Genomic DNA, 22,337 nt, shown 5'->3' with positions numbered 1-22,337 from the left:
GCTATTGATGTTAGAAACTAGATACAGTTCTCCTGGGATTATGAAAACTCGGCAGATGTGACTCCCTCTAGCTCAAAGTAATTTGATAATTATTTGTTAGTTTTAGTATATAAAGCTCATCACACTGTAAAAAAGCCTCTGTTGATATGAGCAAATTATTAACATAGCATTGGTGTTTCTTTCAGCATCATTCTGTACAAAATAGTCAGTCCATGGAGTCTCAAATTGCTCAGGATCTGCTGACCTGTTAAAATATTCTGTTCAGTAGCTTCTTGTATTTGGATTATTACGCATCTTTTGACACAAATAACGTTGCTAACCTTGTTTGCCCATTAAATATCCTGGTTCTGCAAGTTTTTGGGGTTTCATGGGCATGTTTTTAGTTCAGCAACTTAAGATTTAAAAACTTAGTTTTACAGGTATATAGTCCATCACCCTCACATCTCCTTAATTTAATTAAAGTAACCCGCACCTTTTCTTTGTTTTGAACATAAAATGAATTTGATTCGGAGTGCTGCACCATCCAAGGAAATTAATTTTCATGACTTCTTGTCACATTTGGAAACTAAGAAGTAAGGTCCATTTCCAAACTCAGCTCCTCTTTTTCATCTGTGCAGGTAAGAATTACAACACTTCAAACCACTGAAGCAAGCCACAGAATCAAGTCATTTTGCTAATATAGTTATAAAGGTACATTATTTCAATCCTGACTATTTAATGTGGCTATGAGCCAAGTACATTATGGGTCTCAAAACTGATTAGGAAAACCTTAATATCTACAATAAAAAAATGTACATCATGATTGATTAGAGCTTCTGAAAGCAAATCTTTCACATAAGATTGCAATTTAGATACCTCTGCTATTAAAAATTGTGTAATGTATAAATTGTTTAAATTTAAAAATGTGATTAAAAAACAAAATACTGCAGAAATCAGAAACAGAGCCAGCAAATGTTCAGAGCACTCAGCAGGTCAGTCAGCATCTGTGGAGAGAACAGACAAGTATATATTTTCTCAGAGGAATCTGCCAATAAAAAGGGAACTTGGCAGCTTACTGCATAAATGTTGACTGACCTGCTGAGTGTTCCCAGCATTTTATAACATGGATGTAACATTGTAGCCTGATGTTCTGAATTTGTCTTGAGTTTTTGGTTTGATAGTGAATAAATAATTCATGGATATACAGAAATTATTCCTTTTACATATCTAATGGCATACTGCATAAGTGGTTATCAACAGGACAATGTTCTTTTAAGTGAGAATACCTGGTACATTAAACAAGTATTCTAGGTAATAATGTTTATCCTAACTAGTACAGAGCAAGTTGTGAGGTCAACTGTCATCTAATTATAAAATCCAATATGCTTACCAAAAATGGGAGTCAACTTGAAAAATCTAAACAACGGCTGCAGACAGGTAAAAGTGCTAACAATCAACAAATGCTGCTACCTCATGCTACCTTATGACAAGATTATATTATCGCCCTTGTTCATGTACAATACTCTACTTAGTAGTCTGGCTAAAAATATCACAAATGTGACTGGCAGCTGAGACTCAAACTCATTGCTCTCATTCTATCAATGACAATGACTGATGAGAAACGTTTTATGAGTAATGTGTTTAATGTGCGTTATGGCTATATGGCCAAGGTTTTTTAGTTAGCCTTGTTGTGACTCAAATAATTCTGATAATTTTACCATAAATGTGCACCAATGTATTTATTCAGAAATGCTACTACAAAAATTACCAGAGCATTTTAACGTCATATTATAAAATTATAGCTAAAGTATAGATACCTTCCATGCAATATAATATCCTATGACTGTCAAGCAGGGATTACAAAAGAATCTTTGAAAGGAAACTGGTGTTGATACAGGTGATTTCTAATTTAAATCATACTATACTACAAAGAAGTGCAGGAGCAGAGGGACCTGGGTGTATATGTGCCTAGATCATTGAAGATGGCAGGACAGGTGGAGAGAGCAGTTAATAAAGCATACAGTTTCCTGGGCTTTATTAATAGGGGCATAGAGTACAAGAGAAAGGAGGTTATGCTGAGTTTACATAAGACACTAGTTAAGCCTCAGCTGAAGTATTGTGTACAATTCTGGGCACCGCACTACAGGAAGGATGTGAATGCATTGGAGATAGTGCAGAAGAAGTTTACAAGAATGGTTCCAGGGATGAGAAACTTCAGTTGATGATGATAGATTGGAGAGGTTGGGACTGTTCTCCTTGGAGAGGAGAAGGCTAGGAGATTTGATAGATGTGTTCAAAATCATGAGGGGGCTGGATAGAGTAGACGGGGAGAAACTGTCCCCGCGTGTAAAAGGATCAAGAATGAGAGGGCACAGATTTAAAGCTATTTGCAAAGGAAGCAAATGTGATGTGAGAAAAAGCTTTTTCACACAGCGAGAGATTCGAATCTGGAATGCACTGCCTGGAAGTCTGGTAGAGACAGGTTCGATCGAGGCATTCAAGAAGGCATTAGATGATTATTTGAATATAAACAATGTGCAAGGGTACGGGGAAAAGGCAGGTGAATGGCACTAAGTCATAATGCTCACTTAGAGGGCCGATGCAGACATGATGGGCCAAATGGCTTCCTTCTGCGCCATAACAATATTGTGATTCTGTGAAATGAACCTCACGGGTTAAAAAACATGATACCGAGGTTGCGTTTTTCAAACGTACAAAGAAGCAGTATTTCACAGAGTGGTGTAATGCATAGCAACATTCAAGAGTAATCATGAAATACAAATATGAGTTTATGCTGAATTTTCACAATAGTTATATTTAAAATTTTCCAGACACTTCAGGCTGCGTCAGCATCATTGAAACCATTCTTTTCACTCCACAAAAAATGACCTACTATTCTAAGTAACACCAACTCTCCTAAATTAACCTTCCTTTCTTTCATTTCTGGAGGGAGACATTTTTCTCACAACAATAGAAGTAAAACAGGAGAAACACCACATTTTATTTTGATCATCTAATAAGGCCTGTTGAGTGTATCATACAGTGGGCATTGCTGTACAATCTTTTTTCCATTATGATTTTATAAAGAGAAAAATGGCAAACAGATGACTCGAAATGAGAAGTATGGAGCACACCACGGCACAGCAATGAATCAGTAATATCAGTCAAACACAGTGATACCATAGTGTGAATTCTGCGCTTTACTTCTGGACACCACAGCCACACTTCTGAACAAAGTGCAATGTGAAAATACATACAGTACAGTATTCAAAATCATTTAACAGAAAATGTTCATGAATACATCTTTTCCATTGTACGTTAAAAAGTTGTACTCCAGGGAACCAGAAACACATTGGGTCTAATTTAATATTTAAATGAATTTGGTCACCAAGATGATACAGTTAATACCTAGAATTGGAACTATGTCCCAATTTTGGCAGTGTTAGCAAGCACTTCCAGATCAGGAACATCCCAGGATTCTCTAGCCTGCTCTAAAAATGTGCCTTGACCCCCTTCCTCAGAAAATCCTTTACTAGATTAGGGAAGGAGTAATCCCTTCACCATACATTCTTGTGGAAGGTGTATTTCCTTTACCAACTATTCTTGTTTCCTCTCTGAACAAGGCTGCAATCCACAGCCAAATGAGCTTTGTGCCATGAATTGAAATGCAACTATGTGAGCATTTCACTTAAAGCTCATAGAGTCAGTAGAGCTGGGAGTTAAGGTAGGATTCGGTTATGTCGTAAAGGTAAAATGATTGAGTTCCCATACAGTACACTACCCAATTCCCAGATCATTACTCAAGTCACTTCTGCTAAGCACATTTATATTTTCAAAATATAGCCCTAAATATTTAAGTTGACACAAAAAAGTTGCTCAGGGTACTGTCATAAATACCTTTTGAGAACAATGACTCTCTTATAGACAGCTGTAGGTTTTTAGTCCATTGAAGTACAGGAGTCAAAAAAACTGTAAATTGTTGTACTATACCTGCAAATGATCAAGACAATATGTACCAAACTAACTAGCTAGAGGTAGGCAATTGGTTGTCAGGACAACCCGGAAAAAACTAAATAGAAAGGACTGATTTATGGGGAGGAGGTGACATAGTGGTATTATCACTGGAGTAATATTCCAGAGACCCACGGTAACGCTCTGGAGACCAGGGTTCGAATCCCACCACAACAGTTAGTGAAACATGAAACCATTTAAAACCATGAAACTATTGCCGATTGTCGTTAAAAACCCATCTAGTTCACTGCCATCCTTACCTGGTCTGGCCTACATGTGACTCCGACACACAGCAATGTGGTTGACTCTTAAATTGGATGGGCAATAAACGCTGGCCTAGCCAGTGACGCCCACATCCCACGAACGAATAAAGAAATGTCACGTATAAAATAATAAGGATTCTAAAAACACTATGTTTAAATTACATCAATTTTAATATCTGAGAAACACATCTATGAAGTATCCAAATGTTTGAGGAGTTCCTACTTCCAGTCTGTATTAACATTTTGGCTTAGGATAAATTATTCTGCTATCCAATACTCAAAAGATTTAGGAGATATTTATGACACACCAGAAATCACCCAACCTCCTCCACAAGCTTCAACTTGCATTTGATTTAAGCAAATCACTGGACACTCCCTACCCTACCTCTTAGTACTCCACCTTAATCTATCCTCTTTCTCTGATCAATTATCATTTGCATCGATAATTCAGGAGTCCTCTTGATTATCTGGTCTTTGTTGCTTCAGGGCAATAATGGAAAAACACAAGGTAATAAAAAATGCAAAGGGTGCCATTGTTTTGGGATATTGTGGAGGTAAATATATTTAAACCTCACAGTGATAATCAATTTGATTTTAAATTTGCTTGACACAGTGGCACATGTATTAGAAAGTGTTAAAACCCCTCAGCTTGAGAACAGTGTACAGCAAAAGCGGAGGAATAAATTTCAAAAAGGACCAAAAAATTCATTCTTTTTCAGAATATCCATCCGAAAATATAAATTGAATTCAAAGGTATTATTAGATTAACAACACCGCAGTGATTAAATGCAATTGTACCATACATTATATTACAGTATTTGTTTCTGTTTGTCCAGAGTATCCTTTTAAGAAAATATTTAGTAGAAAAACTGGAGAGTAGAAGCTGTCCCCATTATAAAATACTGACCTCAGCACTTGACCCTGTGCTAGGCCCAAGCCTTTCAAACACACTGGGTCTACGAGACGTGCTCTCAGAAATGGTCTTTGAATTTTCAACAGTAACCTTCCTCCTCACTTTTGACATTCTGATTCATTGGAAGCTAAAAATAAAAAGACAACCATATGAAAGCGTACAGGACAACATCTAGCTTCTTCATTTGCAGTTTTAGCTTTAATCGTGATAAATGGAAAACTGAAATGCTAAATGTAGCTGTGAGTTAAGTAGATTATGAAATATGAATTTTCAAATTGAAACACCAGATTTATAAAAATAGGCTTCCTGTGTTAAAGAAGATGCACAGTTTTGGGGTTTGCTTTATTGCACTTGGTAGGATTTATCGTGCAAATGACTAGATATGTTTATTTGATAGTCTATTGCTTTAAGAATTCACAACCATACTTTTCAAAAGGTCACAAAAACACAAGATAAATATGGATAGGTTCAGCCCAGCTTATCTCAGCCATTCAGTGAAGCCTACAGTCCCCCATCTCTGTAATCAACTACCCAGAAGTTCATTCCAAATAATAATTGCTCTTTGTGAAGAACTCCCTGATATCAGTGCTACATTTGCCTTACCTTACAAGGCTTTTCATTGGTCACTGTAGGGAAGATTTCCTTCATTATATTTGTAAGAAAACTTAAAAACACAAATATCTTAGGCATGATTTTGCAATGCTTTGCAATCAGAGTAAAGCTAGATTAATGGGAGCGTAGGCCAGACAGTGGGCCTCTCTTGTGTCATAGTTATGTCTAGCAAGGATCTGTACTGTGTTATGATCCTAGACCAGAACCCCCAGGTTTTTTGGTAAGGTCCAGTTAAGGACCAATAATGCTTTGTTTAAAGTAGACAAAGTTTGAGATTCAAGACACTTGCAAAGAGAATAAAGCCACAAGATTCCACATTTTTGAACAAACAAAATAAACCACTATACAAGGTCAAAAAGATAAAACAATTTACAACATCTAAATTAAATTCTAACATTCAGGGTTAATGTGAGGTACATGTGAATTAACAGGCAAACTGTGGTCGAACACACCACGCTGTACAATAAATAGCAAATGCGATGAAGACAGCTCCCATGTATTTCTCAGCAACCCACCCAGATGTCAGTAAACACTGAGTCAACAAATCTCTTTGAAACTCCTGTCTCCCACACGAGGGACTCTAAACTTTTCACTTTCGAATATCAAGTCTCTGAATTCCCTCAAAGCCACTCCAAATCAGGCTGCCTCAATGACTGCACACCTCCTAGGGTTTCAAGTTCGCCTCCCGAGATTCCATTCCCCTGGATTTCCAAGTCTGCACTCCAGACTCTATTTATTGGTGCAATTTCAACTCATAAATAATTGGGCTAGCACTGTTCCTGGATTTCACCAAGCTCCATTCAATGCCAAGATATAAATGGCTTCCAGAGCTTCTTCTGAACCCTAACCTTTCCAGCACAGAGCCAATGAACTTCTGCCACCTTCTCAACTCCTCAGGACTTCTCCTGAGCCCTAACTGCATGGAGCTATCAAATAGCTCCTAGGTCTCTTCCTGAGCCCCAACTACACAGAGCCAGCTAACAGCAATGCTTTAGATGTTTGGAGCCTGCTAACAGCAGCACCTTTTCAGTATGGCATTTTCCCCTGCTACAGAACACACTCCCCCAGCAAACACACAGGTAAATTGAAACCCTAGAACTTTCTTAAGCTTCACCCATCTCCATTACAATGTAGTTTTCCAGCATTCATTGAATGTTTAATTAAATAATTTCAGCTCCAACCCCTAAAACAAAAGAACTCTCTGTGCTGCATTTCTTTGCTTGCAGTGTAGGCACCTGGTCTCCAACTCTCCAGCTAAGGAAGCCCACTGCTGTTTTATGATCTTATCTTTCTAGCTGTTGACCTCTTAAGTCAACATGGCCCGACCTTTTAAGCATAATAGTCTTCAAGCTGTTTAAATTGCATTTATCCCTTTCTCTACAGTTAAATCTCACCAGAACTAAAAGTTACCTCTGAAATATTACTATGAACCATGAACTAGGTATTTATAACAACTGACAGCAAAATTTTGTGATATCGCCTGTTTTGTCTGTGTAGATACCACCTATCAGTATAGCTGGGCAATATAGAATTAACACAAAAGGGGGAACCAGATAATTGTCCCATAAGATGTGAATACAACTCTGGGAAGTCCAAATAGAAACATAGGCTGGGATTTTTTGGTGAAGAATCAGCTGCCAAGAGTCTGTTTCATGCTGCTGGTGTTTTACTCCCAATATATTTGTCTTTTCTCAATACCTTTGCCTAACAAAAATCCATCAGTATTAGTCTTGAAAATTTCAACTGACCCAACATTCTCAGCCTTTTGGGGGATGTTCAAGATTCCCCCAGCCTTTGTATGAAAGAATGCTTTCACACTTAACTGGCTGAGCTCTAATTTTAAGATCATGATCCCTTGGGTCGGATTCTCGTACTAGAGCATATAGTGTGTCTCTGTCTCCCTTATCAAATCTTTTTCATTTGAAAAATCTTAATTAGATCAACCCCCAGCCCTCTAAATGCAACATGATACAAGCTAAGTTAGGCTGCATGGCCTCACAATTTAACCCTTTAATCCCCAGCATCATTCTAGTGAATGTGCATTATATCCCCTCCAAGGGTAATATATCTTTCCTGAGGTGTGGTGCCCAAAACTGGAAGCAGTTCTCCAGTTGGGGTTAGGCTATGACTGTTCAACTGAAGCATCACTTCTTCACTTTTGCATTCTAGGCCCCTTGAAATAAAAGGCAACACTCCATTAGCCTTTTCAATTATTTTCTGTACCCGTGGTTTGCGTACACAGACACCCAATCCCATGGCTCTTCTCAATTCCTTGTCTGTCACCATTAAGAAAATGCTGAAGTTTGTCTCTCAGGTCTAAAGTCAATGCCCCCACACTTCACCACACTGAACTCCATCTGCCAGGTTTACCCACTCACTTTGTCTGTGTCACAAGTCAAAATCTCAGTAGAATTCTCTAGGGAACACCATTTGTCACATCCTGCCAGTCACAGAACACACTCTCCTACCTCCCAAACAATTGTGTCACAAGGTACTATGCACCTTCACCTCTGCCAATAATCTCTTGTGTGGAATTTTATCAAATTACTTCTGGAAGTCCAGAAAGGTAACACCCATAGACACTGCTCCATCCATGATGCTACTGATCTCCTCAAAAGATTCAAGAGTCAGGCATGATCTACCCTTCACAAATCCACACTGCTCTTTTTTGACCAGCTCATATTTGCCCAAGCGCCTAAATGCTCTGCCTGATCATAGTTTGTAATAAATTTCTCCACAGCAGTAAAATACCTTGCTCCATCATGTCTCTTGTGGTCACATTGTGTAAAAAAACTAGTGATGTCTTTATATACACAAGGCAATGGCATAATAACCATTGTAGCTATGGTACAATTAGTTCAAATGAAGATCTACTGTAGAAAAAGATAGTGAGATTAACAAGGATAAGAAATGTCTTAAAAGTGCTGGTGAGATGAATTAACATTTTGTGGGAAAATACATTAAATAAGATTTGTCAACTGATTTTTAAAATTTATTTCATTCACAGAATATGGGTTACACTGGCAAGGCCAGCATATATTACCCATTCCCAATTGCTCTTCAGAAGATGGTGGTGAGCTGCCTTCTTAAACCACCGCTGTCTGTGTAGTGTAGGTGCAATCACAGTGCTGTTAGGGAGGGAGTTCCAGGAATTTAACCCAGCAATGAAAGAATGGTAATATACTTCCAAATCAGGATGATGTGCGATTTGGAGGGGAACTTGGAGGTAGTAGTATTTCCATGTGCCTGTTGTCCTCGTCCTTCAAAGTGGTACAGGTTAGGATTTGGAAGGTGCTGTTAAAGAAGCCTTGGTAAGTTGCTGCAACGTAGCTTGTAGATAGTACACACTGCTGTCACTGTGTGGCGTTTGTGGAGGGATCGAATGGTTAAGGCAGTGGATGTGGTGCCAATCAAATGGACTGCTTTTTCCTGGATGCTGTCGAGCTTCTTGAGCGTTGTTGGAGCTGACACTTATCCAGGCAGGTGAATAGTATTCCATCAAACTCCTAACTTGTATCTTGTAAATGGTGGAAAGGTTTTGGGGGAAGTCAGGAGGTGATTCATTTGCGCAAACTACCCAGGCCTCTGACTTGCTCTTGTAGCCAGAGTATTTAAGTACATGGTCAAGTTTCTGAGATTGGTGAATGCTTCCCACCACCCATGGATTTTGATGGTGGGGATTTGACATTTTCTATCATCAAGGGGAGGTGGTTAGTCCTTCTCTTGTTGGATACGGTCATTGCCTGACACTTGTGTGACACAAATGTTACTGTTGTCCAGGTTTTGCTGAATGTACCTATGGATTGCTTCAGTATCTGAGGAGTTGTGAATAGAACTGAACATTGCGCAGTCATCAGCGAACATCCGCACTTCTGACCTTATGATGGAGGGAAGGTCACTAATGATACAGCTGAAGTTGGTTGGGACTAGGACACTACCCTGAGGAATTCCAGCAGTGATGTCCTGGGGCTGAGATGATTAACTTCCAACAACAATAACCATATCTTCCTTGCTGCTAGGTATGACCCCTGCCACTGAAGAGTTTTTCCCTTACTAGGACTCCTTGGAGCCACACTTGGTCAAATGCCCTGATGCCAAGGGCAGCCACTCTCACCTCATCTCTGGAAATCAGATCTTTTGTCCACATTTGGACCAAGGCTGTAATGAGGTCTTGAGCCGAGTTGATCTGGTGGAACCCAAACAGAACAATGGTGGGCAGGTTATTGGTGAGTTTTATAGCATTGTCAATAACATTTTCCATCGCTTTGCTGATGATTACTACTGATGGTAGTAATTGACCATGTTAGATTTGTTCTGCTTTTTGTGGACTGGTCATACCTGGGCAATTTTCCACACTGTCAGGTAGACTCTGTTTATTAACTAAACTGGAACAGGTTGGCTAGAGGCATGGTTAATTCTGGAGCACAAATCTTTAGCACTGCAGCCAGGATAGTTAGGACTCATAGCCTTTGCTGTATCCAATGCATTCAGCTGTTTCTTGATATCATTTGGAGTGAACTGAATTGGCTGAAGACTAGCTTTTGTGATAGTGGGGACTTCAGGCCAAGATGGATCATCAGTACTACTGACTGAAGAAGGTTGCACTCAGTGATTGCCCTGCACTTAATGAGGATGAATATGTTAATGGAGCTTCCTGTGCCCATTAGTGATTTAATCATCCACCATCATTCATGACTGGATGTGGCAGGCCTGCTGGGCTTTCATCCGATCCATTGGTTTTGGGATTGCATAGCACTGTCTATAGCATGCTGCTTTTGCTGTTTAGCATGCATGTAGTTCTTTGTTGTAGCTTCACCAAGTTGGCATCTCATTTTTAGTTGCGCCTGGTGTGGTTTCTGCTATCTTCTATATTCCTCATTGAAACAGGGTTGGTTCCCAGTTTGGTAAAGATTAGGCTCACAGTGCTTTTAGAGATGGTGGCATAGTGGTAATATCACAAGACCAGTAATCCAGAGGCCCGGACTAATGCTCTGGGGACAAAAGTTCATATCTCACTATGACAGCCGGTGGAATTTAAATTCAATTAACTAAATCTGGAATTAAAAGCTAGTCTCAGTAACAGTGACCATGAAACTATCATTCATTGTTGTAAAAACCCACCTGGTTCAATAATGCCCTTAAGGAAAGGAAATCTGCTGTCCTACATGTGACTCCAGAGCCATAGCGACGTGGTTGACTCTTAACTGTTCTCAAAGGCAATTAGGGATGGGCAACAAATGCTGTGTTTGCCTGTGACAGCCACATTCCATGAACGAATAAAAAAGATTTGAGATGCTAGATCTGTTCTGAACCAATCCTATTTAGCATGGTGGTAGTACACACAATAAGATGGAGTGTGTCCTCAGTGTGAAGACTGGACTTCATCTCCAGAAGGGCTGTGTCGGTTATTTCTACCTATACTGTCATGGATAGTTGCATCTGGGAAAGACAGACTGGTGGAGACAAGGTCAATTAGGTTCTTCCCACGATAGTTCTCTCACCACCTGTCACAGGCCCAGTCTGGCAGTTATGTCCTCAACCAGCCTGATCAATGGAGGTGCTACCGAGTCACTATTGATAGACAGTGAAGTTCCCCCACCCAGGGTCTATTCTGTAACTTTGCCATCTTCAGAGCTTCTTCCAAGCGGTATTTGATAAAGAAGAGTATCGATTCATCAGCTGAGAGGGAATCTGGTAATCTGGGAATGCTGGTAATCAGCAGGAAGCTTCCTTGCCTATATTTGATCTCATGTTCAGTATGAGCAGGGTTTATTTAGCGTGAGGAGGAGGGGTTGAAGAAAAATCAACCAAATCACATAAATTAAAGCATCTTGGCTTGTGTAAGATATACTTCCTGCATGATCCTCTGATTTCATGAAAATTATGTACAATACTCATGTCAGACCAGCAAGTACTAACACTTCACCCTGATGTTATATGGCTCAAGATGGCCAAAATACAAACAATTCAAATATCAGAAGAGAAAAAGATTACAATTGTTCCTGTTAGGGTTCCCCCCCCCCCCACCCCGCCCCATGGTTCAAGGGGACATTGTATTAAAATTTCATCACACTCTCCATTATGTTCCACTGGAATGACAGCGATATGGCAACTATCATTAATCAATTATTCCCATATGGCAATATCACAAACTTAAACATTCTCATTAAGCAGTGTTTCAATGGGAGCTTGAGATTGTAATGCCAAGTTCACCAATTGAAAAGTGGACAACAGTACAATTTTGGATAGTAAATCTTAAGTTGTGTCCTGACATAGTTTTCTATCACTCAAAGTATTGTATGGCAAAGCACTGGTAGTTAAAGAATTGTCAATAGTGACAACAGTCATAGGGACAATCGAGATAATGGTCTACAAGCCTCACTCATGAGGCATAATTGCATTAGCGTGCATTGGTTCAGGTTTCACCAAAGGCAGAATGCAACTGATTTATTCAGGTGGAGGACTCAGGCTCAATTCCTGACCTGTGTTGATTTGAACCTGGGCAGCAGTTGGATTTCTGTAATTAACCTCAGTGCCCTCGTGCAAAGAAGAGGAGATGGAGTCAGTTGGATTTCTACTTGATCAATATCCAGTGATCTTGGCAGTGAACGTGTGAACATTTGTGGGGGGGGCTAGGACATAGCACGGCCTTAAAGCTGACTATTGGGCAACTGCCTGCCAGTAGTCACCATCCAAACTTACACCTGAAGAACATGCATTTTAAAAAGGCCCTGGATCGCAACCACAGCTGTGGAAACAGCACCTAGGAGTCAACTGTCTTCAGAAGAGAAGAAAACTGGCAAAAGAAATTCAGAATTTGGTAAGGGATGGAATAACATTTTAGTTTAAATTTAATTTTCCTATAGTTTGTTAACAATGCGCTGAATAGATCATGTGGTAAAACTGTTAATGTGAAATTGTACAGCAAAACCCAGCCAGGACAAATATGTCAGCATCCATAATTAAAATACAGATGAAGGGGAAAACCTGACAGGAGAAACTCACCAGGAGGAAAGAGGGCTGACTGCATTTAAAAGAATAATGGTTGGGCATCCAGTACAGACTGACAAAATACTGGAACTTTTTTCCATAGCTAAAATTTCACTCATTTATGTCATTTGAATGAATGTTAGAAAGTGCACAAGGTGGTGTGGGGATAATTTGCATTCCCTGACTGTAAGGAGGAACTTGGGGTAGATGATTGAATGAGTACTCTCCCAATCTGAGATCCAGGCGTGCACTCTAAATGAACAGGTTGTATGCTTTTTGCATCATAGCCCAAAAAGTAAATTTTCTACTTCCTCCCCTCCCACTTTAGCAGCATGGACTGCTCACACTCACGACTGAAAGAGGTCACAGACATGCAGCATGCAATGCCAGTGGTGCATTGTTGTAACCGTATTAGCTATATTTAGTGCTAGAATTTCACCCAACAGTTGGAAAATACACCATTTATTTTCATTGTGCCACTATTTCCATGATTACCTTTGTACCGATATGCTCTTCCTCATTCATTCATTCTCCATATCAGCGCACCATATATTCGCAGTCATCCAAACACTGGGGATTAGAGGTAGAACCTACTGCAGTATCTGAGAATTTGGAACCTCATGTTGAGTCTCAGTAAGGTATCTTACTTCCACTGTACAGTGTCATTCTATTGCTCTCTCACTCAAAAATTCTTCAACACTCTAAATTCAGACCATGCCTGACTAAATTGAATTTGAGCAGCTCACGGTCCCTTTAACATTCAAAGCTTTTTATGTTGTCGCTGTTCCACATAGTCATCAGCACTGACTGAAGGTTTAAGAACATCTACTATTTCTCATGCTAAGTTCATTATTCAATATCCACACATGTTCCTCAGCCAAAGGCTCTTTTGACCGATTTGGTGGTTTCAGCTGGCATCTCGACCCAGATTAACTTCTATATATTTCAGTAAACCCTTTCAAGGAGATACCCATAAATGGTATCTGTATCCCACCGCTCCTACCTGCACAAGTACAAGTGTAGTTTGCTCAGAATTATCAACAGGGCTAAAATGGAATACAGGGTTGACAGAAATCAATGCTTTACATAACAGAAAAGAATTGGAATCTACCTCATTTATCAAACTGAAGAGTAAGCTCCCTAACACAGACAGTAAACTGAGCGAGAACATCAAGACTGTTCAAGGTTATTGCATCAAAACCACCAGCAAGTCATGTTCCTTGTTGACACATATGGTTGGGAACATGGACAGGGTCCTCTGGGTCTCTCACTCCATTCAAGATTTTGCTCTGTATATTAATGCCAGAGCACAGACATTGTATTCAGGTCAATCTTCATCTCAGAGAGTCTCAAAGACTGCAGAAGTATCAGCTATTTCTGTCAGCAAAGACCAAAGCCTCATTAACAACCAGAAAAAATATGAAAGTAAGAAACAGAATACATCTGTAACAATCCTCATCCTTCTCCCGAGTAATATGGTATATGAATTTCAGAGCTAGTGCAATGTCAGGTACGTAGGCTATACGCCCTAACGATCGGCTGATCATAACAAACAGCACGTCCTGTTGGCAATAGGTAGAATACTGACCGCAGTGAGGTAGCCCATCTTGCAAAACTCAGAACATAATATCTAATGTTAAATGAGATGCCGCAATTGGGCAGAATTCCGCGAGTGTGCTAAGAATTACATTAACAACCAATTAAAAATCAGTCGGGCTCGCAATGTAGCTCGCTTATGCTTGCTAGAAGCTACATATATTCACATTCAGGGATCTGTACTCTGCAGGCAAAAGGAATACGTCCAGACATTGCACCTTTTCTGAATAAACAAAAGCATGGGGGACAGTAGCTCCCTGGTGCATTTGCCATGGCAATGCCTCGACCTAATCAGGGCCGACTTGCCAACCAATCAGCACCCCTTTTCTCATGCAGTATAAATTGTTGTTCCCTTTGAAATTTGGCATCCTTACATCTGTCCTGACAACTGCAAGACAAAAAGCTTTGACAGCATGTTTCTTTTTTCAGCAATACTCAAGCTCTGTACTACCAGGTGGCAAAGTAATGAACGCTTAGAAAGTCATGAGTTAATTATGAACAGTCAACACAAAAATGTAACAGGCAGCTTATGCTTCATTAATTTAATGTTTCAGGAATATCACATTATGTGTAAAGGGCATGGAGATGATGTTGTAGATCATTAAAAGGCATTTGACAAGATGCCACATGAAGACTAAGGCGTATTGTCTCATAGGGGATATAGCGACATAATTAGATAGGTGGGTGGGAAGGGACAATCGAGGAGTAAATGAGTGTTTTTATGTTGGCAGGATGTGATTAGTGGCATGTACCAAGGAACTATGTTGTTATTTCTTTTGCTCCTTTTTTATAAATAATCAGACGTAGTCATAAGAATAATTAAGTTGAAGTTCACTGATCTTACTAAATTAGCAGATATCCAAATTAGGGGATATTGCAAACTATGAAGATAAATTGTGCAGATTGCAGGGCATGGAGAGGGTAGTGGACTGGGTAGGTAGACAGCAGGTATGGTCCAATACAGAGAAATCTGGGAAGGAAGCAGATCCTAACAGTAGAACTCCTAACAGCACAGAAGGACTGGAAAATCCAGGGTATAGACACCATAGATCTTTAACGATGGGGTTTTGGGTTTTATACACAGGGATGTTGGATACAAAAACAAGGAAGTATTGTTAATTTATTTTTGTAGAATATTGGTTAGGCCACAGCTACAGATTCTTCACACTGAGGATGTGGCTGCAGCCTTAAAGGGTGTTTGACTGATTAGATGTAATTGTCAATAGAAGTCCTGAGCAGAGGATAGAGTCTCAGGCAGATCTTAGACAAGAGTCACTCCAGCAAGTTACAATTATTAATGAAGCCTCTTCCTACACCTGGTCTGATTTAATGATGTTTGAAGGACTGAAGTCATGGCAGAACATTTAAGTAAGTTCTACTAAAACTCAGAAAGAGTGAGAAAGCTCAGACACCGCCTAAATCAAACCTGTCTCTGTACTAAACACAAGTTAGTATCTCTGTTAATGACTGCCTAAAATAGGATTAGGTTTTGTAGATATGAGCCATAGTTAATGGCAGAATAATGAACAGCTCTGTCTGAAGGCAAAAAATATTAAAACAAGATACAGACTGGCAGTTAGCAAAGAAGCAAATCAAAATGGAGAAGAGAGTTCATGATCTGAAGTTGTTTAGTCCAGACTGTAAAGTGCCTAAACAAAAATAAAGATTCCTGGAAAAACTCAGCAGGTCTGACAGCATCTGCAGAGAGGAGCACAGTTAACGTTTCGAGTCCGTATGACTTTTCAACAGGACAAAGGAAAAATAGAAAAGAGGTGAAATATAAGCTGGTTTAAGGTGGGGAGGTGGGACAGTTAGAGCTGGATAGAGGGCCAGTGATAGGTGAAGATAGCCAAAAGATGTCATAGACAAAAGGACAAAGAGGTGTTGAAGGTGGTGATATTATCTAAGGAATGTGCTAATAGGTGACATTAAGGGTAGAAAGCAGGACGAGCAAGGTACAGATAGCCTTAGTGGGGGTGGGGTGGGGGGAAGGGATCGAAATAGGCTAAAAGGTAGAGATAAAACAATGGATGCAAATACATTTTAAAATAATGGAAATAGGTGGGAAAAGAAAATCTATATAAATTATTGGAAAAAAGGGGGATCAGAAAGGGGGTAGGGATGGAGGAGAGAGTTCATGATCTAAAATTGCTGAACTCAATATTCAGTCCGGAAGGCTGTAAAGTGCCTAGTCAGAAGATGAGGTGCTGTTCCTCCAGTTTGCGTTGAGCTTCACTGGAACAATGCAGCAGGCCAAGGACGGACATGTGGGCATGAGAGCAGGGTGGAGAGTTGAAATGGCAAGCGACAGGGAGGTCTGGGTCATGCTTGCGGACAGACCGAAGATCATGAAGATCATGAACTCTCTCCTCCATCCCCACCCCCTTTCCGATGTCACCTATTAGCACATTCCTTAGATAATATCACCACCTTCAACACCTCTTTGTCCTTTTGTCTATCTCCACCTATCACTGGCCCTCTATCCAGCTCTACCTGTCCCACCCCCCCCCCCCTTAAACCAGCTTATATTTCACCTCTTTTCTATTTTTCCTTAGTTCTGTTGAAGAGTCATACGGACTCGAAACGTTAACTGTGTTCCTCTCTGCAGATGCTGTCAGACCTGAGTTTTTCCAGATATTTTTATTTTTGTTTTGGATTTCCAGCATCCACAATTTTTTTGCTTTTATCTTACTGTAAAGTGTCTAATTGGAAGACTCTGCCATTAACACCTACTCTGGTGCTTTGTTTCTTTACTGCAACCATTATCACTCCCTTTTGTTCCATGACATCCTTGTTATTTAATCTCTTCCGTCCTCTACCCTGTCCCAGACCTTCCCTTTTGATCTACCTCCCCGCTTTTTAAACAGCATAAAACCGATCACATTTCTACCTCCCTTCTGTTCCAAAGAGTTATATTTGGCTTGAAGTGTTACTCTATTTCTCTCTCCACAGGTACTGCTTGACTTGCTACGTTTTTCCAGCACTTTCTGTTTTTATTTCAGATTTCCATCATCCACAGTATTTTGTTTTGATTGTCTCTCTGCAGGGTAATTAACCACATAGCAAAATAGCCGAGACTAATACTGCCCTCGCATCACATGCGCACCCATGTACTTGAAGCAGAAGGTGTTGCACAACCAGGCAATTTTCTCTTCCTTAACCCAGGATGTCAAACCCAACTATTGCATCCTTACCACCACCCTGGCAGAATTCAGCTGGAACCTGGTCTATGGGGCAAAGCTGTTCATTGCCATTAACAGCGAAGCTACTGGGGAACATTTTTTAAAGTGCCTTATCTTTTCAAAGAACTTAAGCACAAAACTGGAACAAGCCATTATGTGCAGCAGTGGTTGAGGGAAAGATCACTCTTCAAATGCCCATATGGCACGATACTCTTAAGGTGAGCATGCCAATACTTTCCTGCTATTTTGAAAATACCCTGTTCGTATTTACTTAGATCTTTTGGATATATTTTAACCTCTATCAGAGGAATATAGTAAATCTAACATTCTCAATTCAGCAACACAATGGGCAGTAACTTCATTTTGTGCTGTAAGGTTCTTGACTCTGAAAAGAAAGGCAACAATTTTCTTCTTTAAAACTGCCAGAGTTACGTTAAACCTGGTAAAGCATGACACCAGACACAGAAGAAATCTTTGCAGTATGCCTTCCTGGCACTCCAAACAGATGCCTGCGATGGCAAGCCTTCCAGAAGTTAAAAGGAAACCAAAGTTTAAGGGAATACTGTTTGCTGAATTACTCACATGGGATACCCCTTAACTGGGGTGTCTGTCCTTGATAAATCATTCCACGATGTCATGATGGGATGCTCTATTGAAATCAGATGGTTCAATTTCAGATTGGACCTGAAGGCCAACCTGGAATATTGGGGCCTCAACAAAGTACTCTGCTTACCCAACTGGTAGGTTTCCTTGGTTCAGATGTTACCAGGTCAGCTTTTGGGGCAGTTCAAAGTCATGCCCCCCCCCCAATGTTTCCAATTGAGTGATTCCAAGGCACAAGGGGGTAGAAATCCATTTTCAGTTGTGACACAAAACTGATGCTATCAGGTCAGCTGCCAATCACACGTCATGACTTTAAAGGAACTGAAAAGTGGGCTGGGGCGTAAAACAGGCGGCAGATGCGCAACTTCCCATTTTACAATAAATTTCTACCCAACATGTCAGCCATTTCTCAGTTTGTTTACTCTTTCATGGGTTGTAGGCATCACTGGCATGGCCAGCAATTGTTGCCCATCCCTAATTGCCTTTGAGAAGGTGGTGATGAGCTGCCTTCTTAACCGCTGCAGTCCCTGTGGTGTAGGCACACCCACAGTACTGTTAGGGAGTTCCAGGATTTTGGCCCAGCTACAATGAAGGATCAGTGATTAAGCTCCAAGTCAGGATGGTGAGTGGCTTGGAGGGGAACTTGCAGGTGGTGGTCCCATGTATCTGCTGTCCTTGTCCTTCTTGGTAATAGAGGCCACATGCTTGGAAGGTGCTGTGGAAGGAGCCTTGGTAAGTTGCTGCAGTCCTTCTTGTCGATGGTACACACTGCTGCTACAGTGCAACAGTGGTGAAGGGAGTGCCAATCAAGTGGGCTGCTTTGTCCTAGATTATGTAAACCTTCTTGAGTGTTGTTGGAGCTGCATTCATCCAGGCAATTGTAGAGTATTCCATCAGGAGGCTCCACAAACATCCCTATCCTAAACGATGGGAGAGCCCAGCACATCATTGCAAAAGAGAAGGCTGAAGCATTTGTAATCATCTTCAGCCAGAAGTGTTGAGTGGATGATCCATTTTGGCCTCCTCCTGAAGTCCCCAGTGTCACAAGTGCCAGTTTTCAGTCAATTCAATTCACTCCTTGTGATATCAAGAAACGGCTGAAGGCACCAAATACTGCAAAGGCTATGAGTCCTGATAACATTCCAGCAATAGTACTGAAGATATGCTCCAGACTAGCTGTGCCCTTTACCAAGCTATTCCAGTACAGCTACAACACTGGTATCTACCCAGCAATGTGGAAAATTGCCCAGATATGTCCTGTACACAAAAAAGCAGGACAAATCTAACCCAGTCAACTACCACCCCATCAGACTGCTCTCGATCATCAAAGTGATGGAAGCGGTCGTCGGCATTGCTATTAAGCAGCACTTACTCAGAAATAGCCTGCTCATTGACGCTCAGTTTGAGTTCTGCCAGGACCACGCAGCTCCTGACCGCAGCTCCTGATCTCATTACAGTCTTGGTCCAAACGTGGACAAAACAACTGAACTCAAGAGATGAGGTGAGAGTGATTGCCCTTGACATCAAGGCAGCATTTGACCAAGCACAGCATCAAGGAGCCCTAGCAAAACTGGAGTCAATGGGAATCAGGGGAAAAACTCCCCATTGGTTGGTGTCACCAAGACGGTTGTGGTAGTTGGACGTCTATCATCTCAGTCCCAGGACATCACTGCAGGAGTTTCTCAGGGTAGTGTCCTAGGCCCAAACATCTTCAGCTGCTTCATCAATGACCTTCCCTCCATCATGGGGTCAGAAGTGGGGATGTCCACTGATGATTGTGCAATGTTCAGCACCATTCGCAGCTTATCAGTCCGTGTCCATATGCAAGACCTGGACAATATTCAGGCTTGGACTGATAAGTGGCAAGTTACATTCATGCCACACAAGTGCCAGGCAATGACCATCTCCAACAATAGAGAATCCAATCATCTCCCCTTGACATTCAATGGCATTACCATTGCTGAAACCCCACTATCAAAGTCCTGGGGGGTACCATTGACCAGAAACTGAACTGGACCAGTTCTTGGCTACAAGAACAGGTCAGAGGCTGGAAATTCTGCAGTTAGTTGGTAGCACTCTCGCTTCCGAGTCATAAATTTATAGGTGCAAGTCCCACTCCAGGGCTTGATCACAAAAATTAAGGCTGAGACTCCACTGCAGTACTGAGGGAATGCTACATTGTCAGGGATGCTGGTTTGGATGAAAGCTTAAACCAGTGTATCATTTGCCTGCTTCAGTGTATGTAAAAGATCCCATGGTACTATTTCAAAAAAGAGCAAGGGAGTTGTCCTATTCAATATTTATCCCTCAATCAACATCACAAAAACAGATTGTCTGATGATTATCACATTGCTGTTTGTGGGATCTTGCTGTGCGTAAAATTAGCTTCTGCATTTCCTTCATTCCAACAGTGACTCCACTTCAAAAATACTTCATTGACTGTAAAGCGCTGACAGATGATCGGCAGCCTCAATAAGCACGAGATAAATGCATGTCTTTCTTTTTGAGGTGCTTTACAAGTGCGGCAGGCCATTCAGCCCATCTTAATACATGTTTTCATCACAACCTTCCGGGTGCAGCTGCCCAGCAAGGTGGGTGACCCACAGGAATATAATTCTTGTTAATTTGTCCTTCTGAATATGGATGGGGGCGGGGGCAATACTTTGTACAAAAAGCACCCGCCAGATCCAGACTTTAAACCGCACTAACCACGTTAATAAAACATGCTAGAATTTACAAAGCCAATAAGAGGGCTGGGGCTGAAACGCTGCGCCACTGGCAAGCTGCCCCCTGTCCCTATTGTTCCCCAGTGCGGAGAGCAGGACAAGAGCAGAGCAGAGCGGGCCGGGCCACGAAGCCGCCAAGAGAGGTCCCTCCCCGCAGTGGGCGTGAAGCACCGAGCCGAGGCCCAGGCTCAAGCTCACTCGCTCATAGCCACTCTCCCTCTCGGTTAAACCTGGTGGTTAACAGTCTGGGTAAGGCAGCCACCCGGCTCAGCGTGTGTACCCACCTGGAGAGGTTGAAGATGCCGCTGGGGTCCGGATCCGGACAGCCGGGGCCTCGCGGCTCGGTCACTGGGAGCGACAGGCAACGTCATCACCCAGCGACAGTGAGAGAGAGAGTGTACAGTCCCTTAGGTGACAAGCTGAACTCACTTCTACAGCAGTAACTCAAGCAAGGAGTTCTATGCTATCAAACAGTGTTTCAGCCAGTTAACCCCCCTCCACTGAATTAAGTACAGTTCTTTCCAAAAGGTACTGATTTTCAATGAGATTGGCCTTCTAATGTGAGTCATAGAAGCCTACAGCACAGAAAAAGGCCCTTCGGTCCATCGAATCTGCGCCAGTCAAACGTACCTAACTATTCTAATCCCATTTTCTAGCACTAGGCCCACAGCCTTGTATGCCATGGCATCGCAAGTGCACATCTAAATACTTCTTAAATGTTATGAGGGTTTCTGCCTCTACCACCCTTTCAGGTACTGAGTTCCAGATACCCCCCACCCTCTGGGTGAAAAAATTCTTCCTCACATCCCCTCTAAACCTCCTGCTCCTTACCTTAAATCTATGCCCCCTGGTTATTGATCCCTCCATCAAGGGGAAAATTTCCTTCTATCTACCCTATCTATGCCCCTCATAATTTTATACACCTCAATCATGTCCCCCCCTCAATCTCCTCTGTTCCAGGGAAGATTGAAAAAGTATTTTTATGCAAACATAATTGTGATGATACATCTGTTGTAGACAGTCCCTCAGCTAGAGTAAAGCTAACATCCCTTGTGGGAATACCAACTTGCACAGTGAAAGCTACAAAATACAATATTTTGATTCAAAAATAAGTGTACACATTTTGATTCAAAAATAAGTGTACACTGAAGGATAGACAGATCCTTAACATGTTCTATTTAAATCATATGTAGTCTTAGAAATTCATCTTTATCTTTCCTAATAAGTACTTTGGGCAGTTTTAATCTTGTATCATGTCAGTGTTTGCATTGGACTGCCTATGTAACTGCAGTCACTTCATCTCAATTAAATTAATTGTGAAGCATTTTGAAATATTTCTGAAATGTGTGATAATGTGCTATCTAATTTGATTTTTTTTTAAATATAACATTAGGAATAACAGTGTGAGAAGTACAACCTCTCCATTTTAGCATAGTCTGACTTAATGGGTAATAAGGAGATT

The 22,337-nt window shown here is 41.1% G+C and overlaps 1 protein-coding gene across 18 annotated transcripts in view; it reads right to left on the bottom strand.

Annotated features, from left to right (window-relative positions):
• Positions 1-21,260, bottom strand: part of zc3h13 (zinc finger CCCH-type containing 13) — a 100,837-nt gene extending 79,577 nt beyond the window's left edge. For 9 of the 18 annotated variants that reach the window (XM_078559487.1, XM_078559505.1, XM_078559488.1 and 6 more), the window contains exons 1-2: positions 21,160-21,260; positions 5,161-5,293 (exon numbers count right to left, since the gene is read on the bottom strand). In XM_078559487.1, coding sequence (XP_078415613.1) covers positions 5,161-5,277 — 117 coding nt within the window. In that variant the 5' untranslated portion in view covers positions 5,278-5,293; positions 21,160-21,260. Of the gene's footprint in view, positions 1-472; positions 610-5,160; positions 5,296-21,159 lie in introns of those variants that run through there. The other 9 variants (XM_078559499.1, XM_078559501.1, XM_078559503.1 and 6 more) reach the window with 6 other exon arrangements.
• Positions 21,261-22,337: the final 1,077 nt, after the last annotated feature.

The sequence above is a fragment of the Cetorhinus maximus genome, chromosome 16, assembly GCF_964194155.1.
Source record: "Cetorhinus maximus chromosome 16, sCetMax3.hap1.1, whole genome shotgun sequence".
Lineage (NCBI taxonomy): Eukaryota > Metazoa > Chordata > Chondrichthyes > Lamniformes > Cetorhinidae > Cetorhinus > Cetorhinus maximus.
This window is presented reverse-complemented; position numbering and strand designations above follow the sequence as displayed.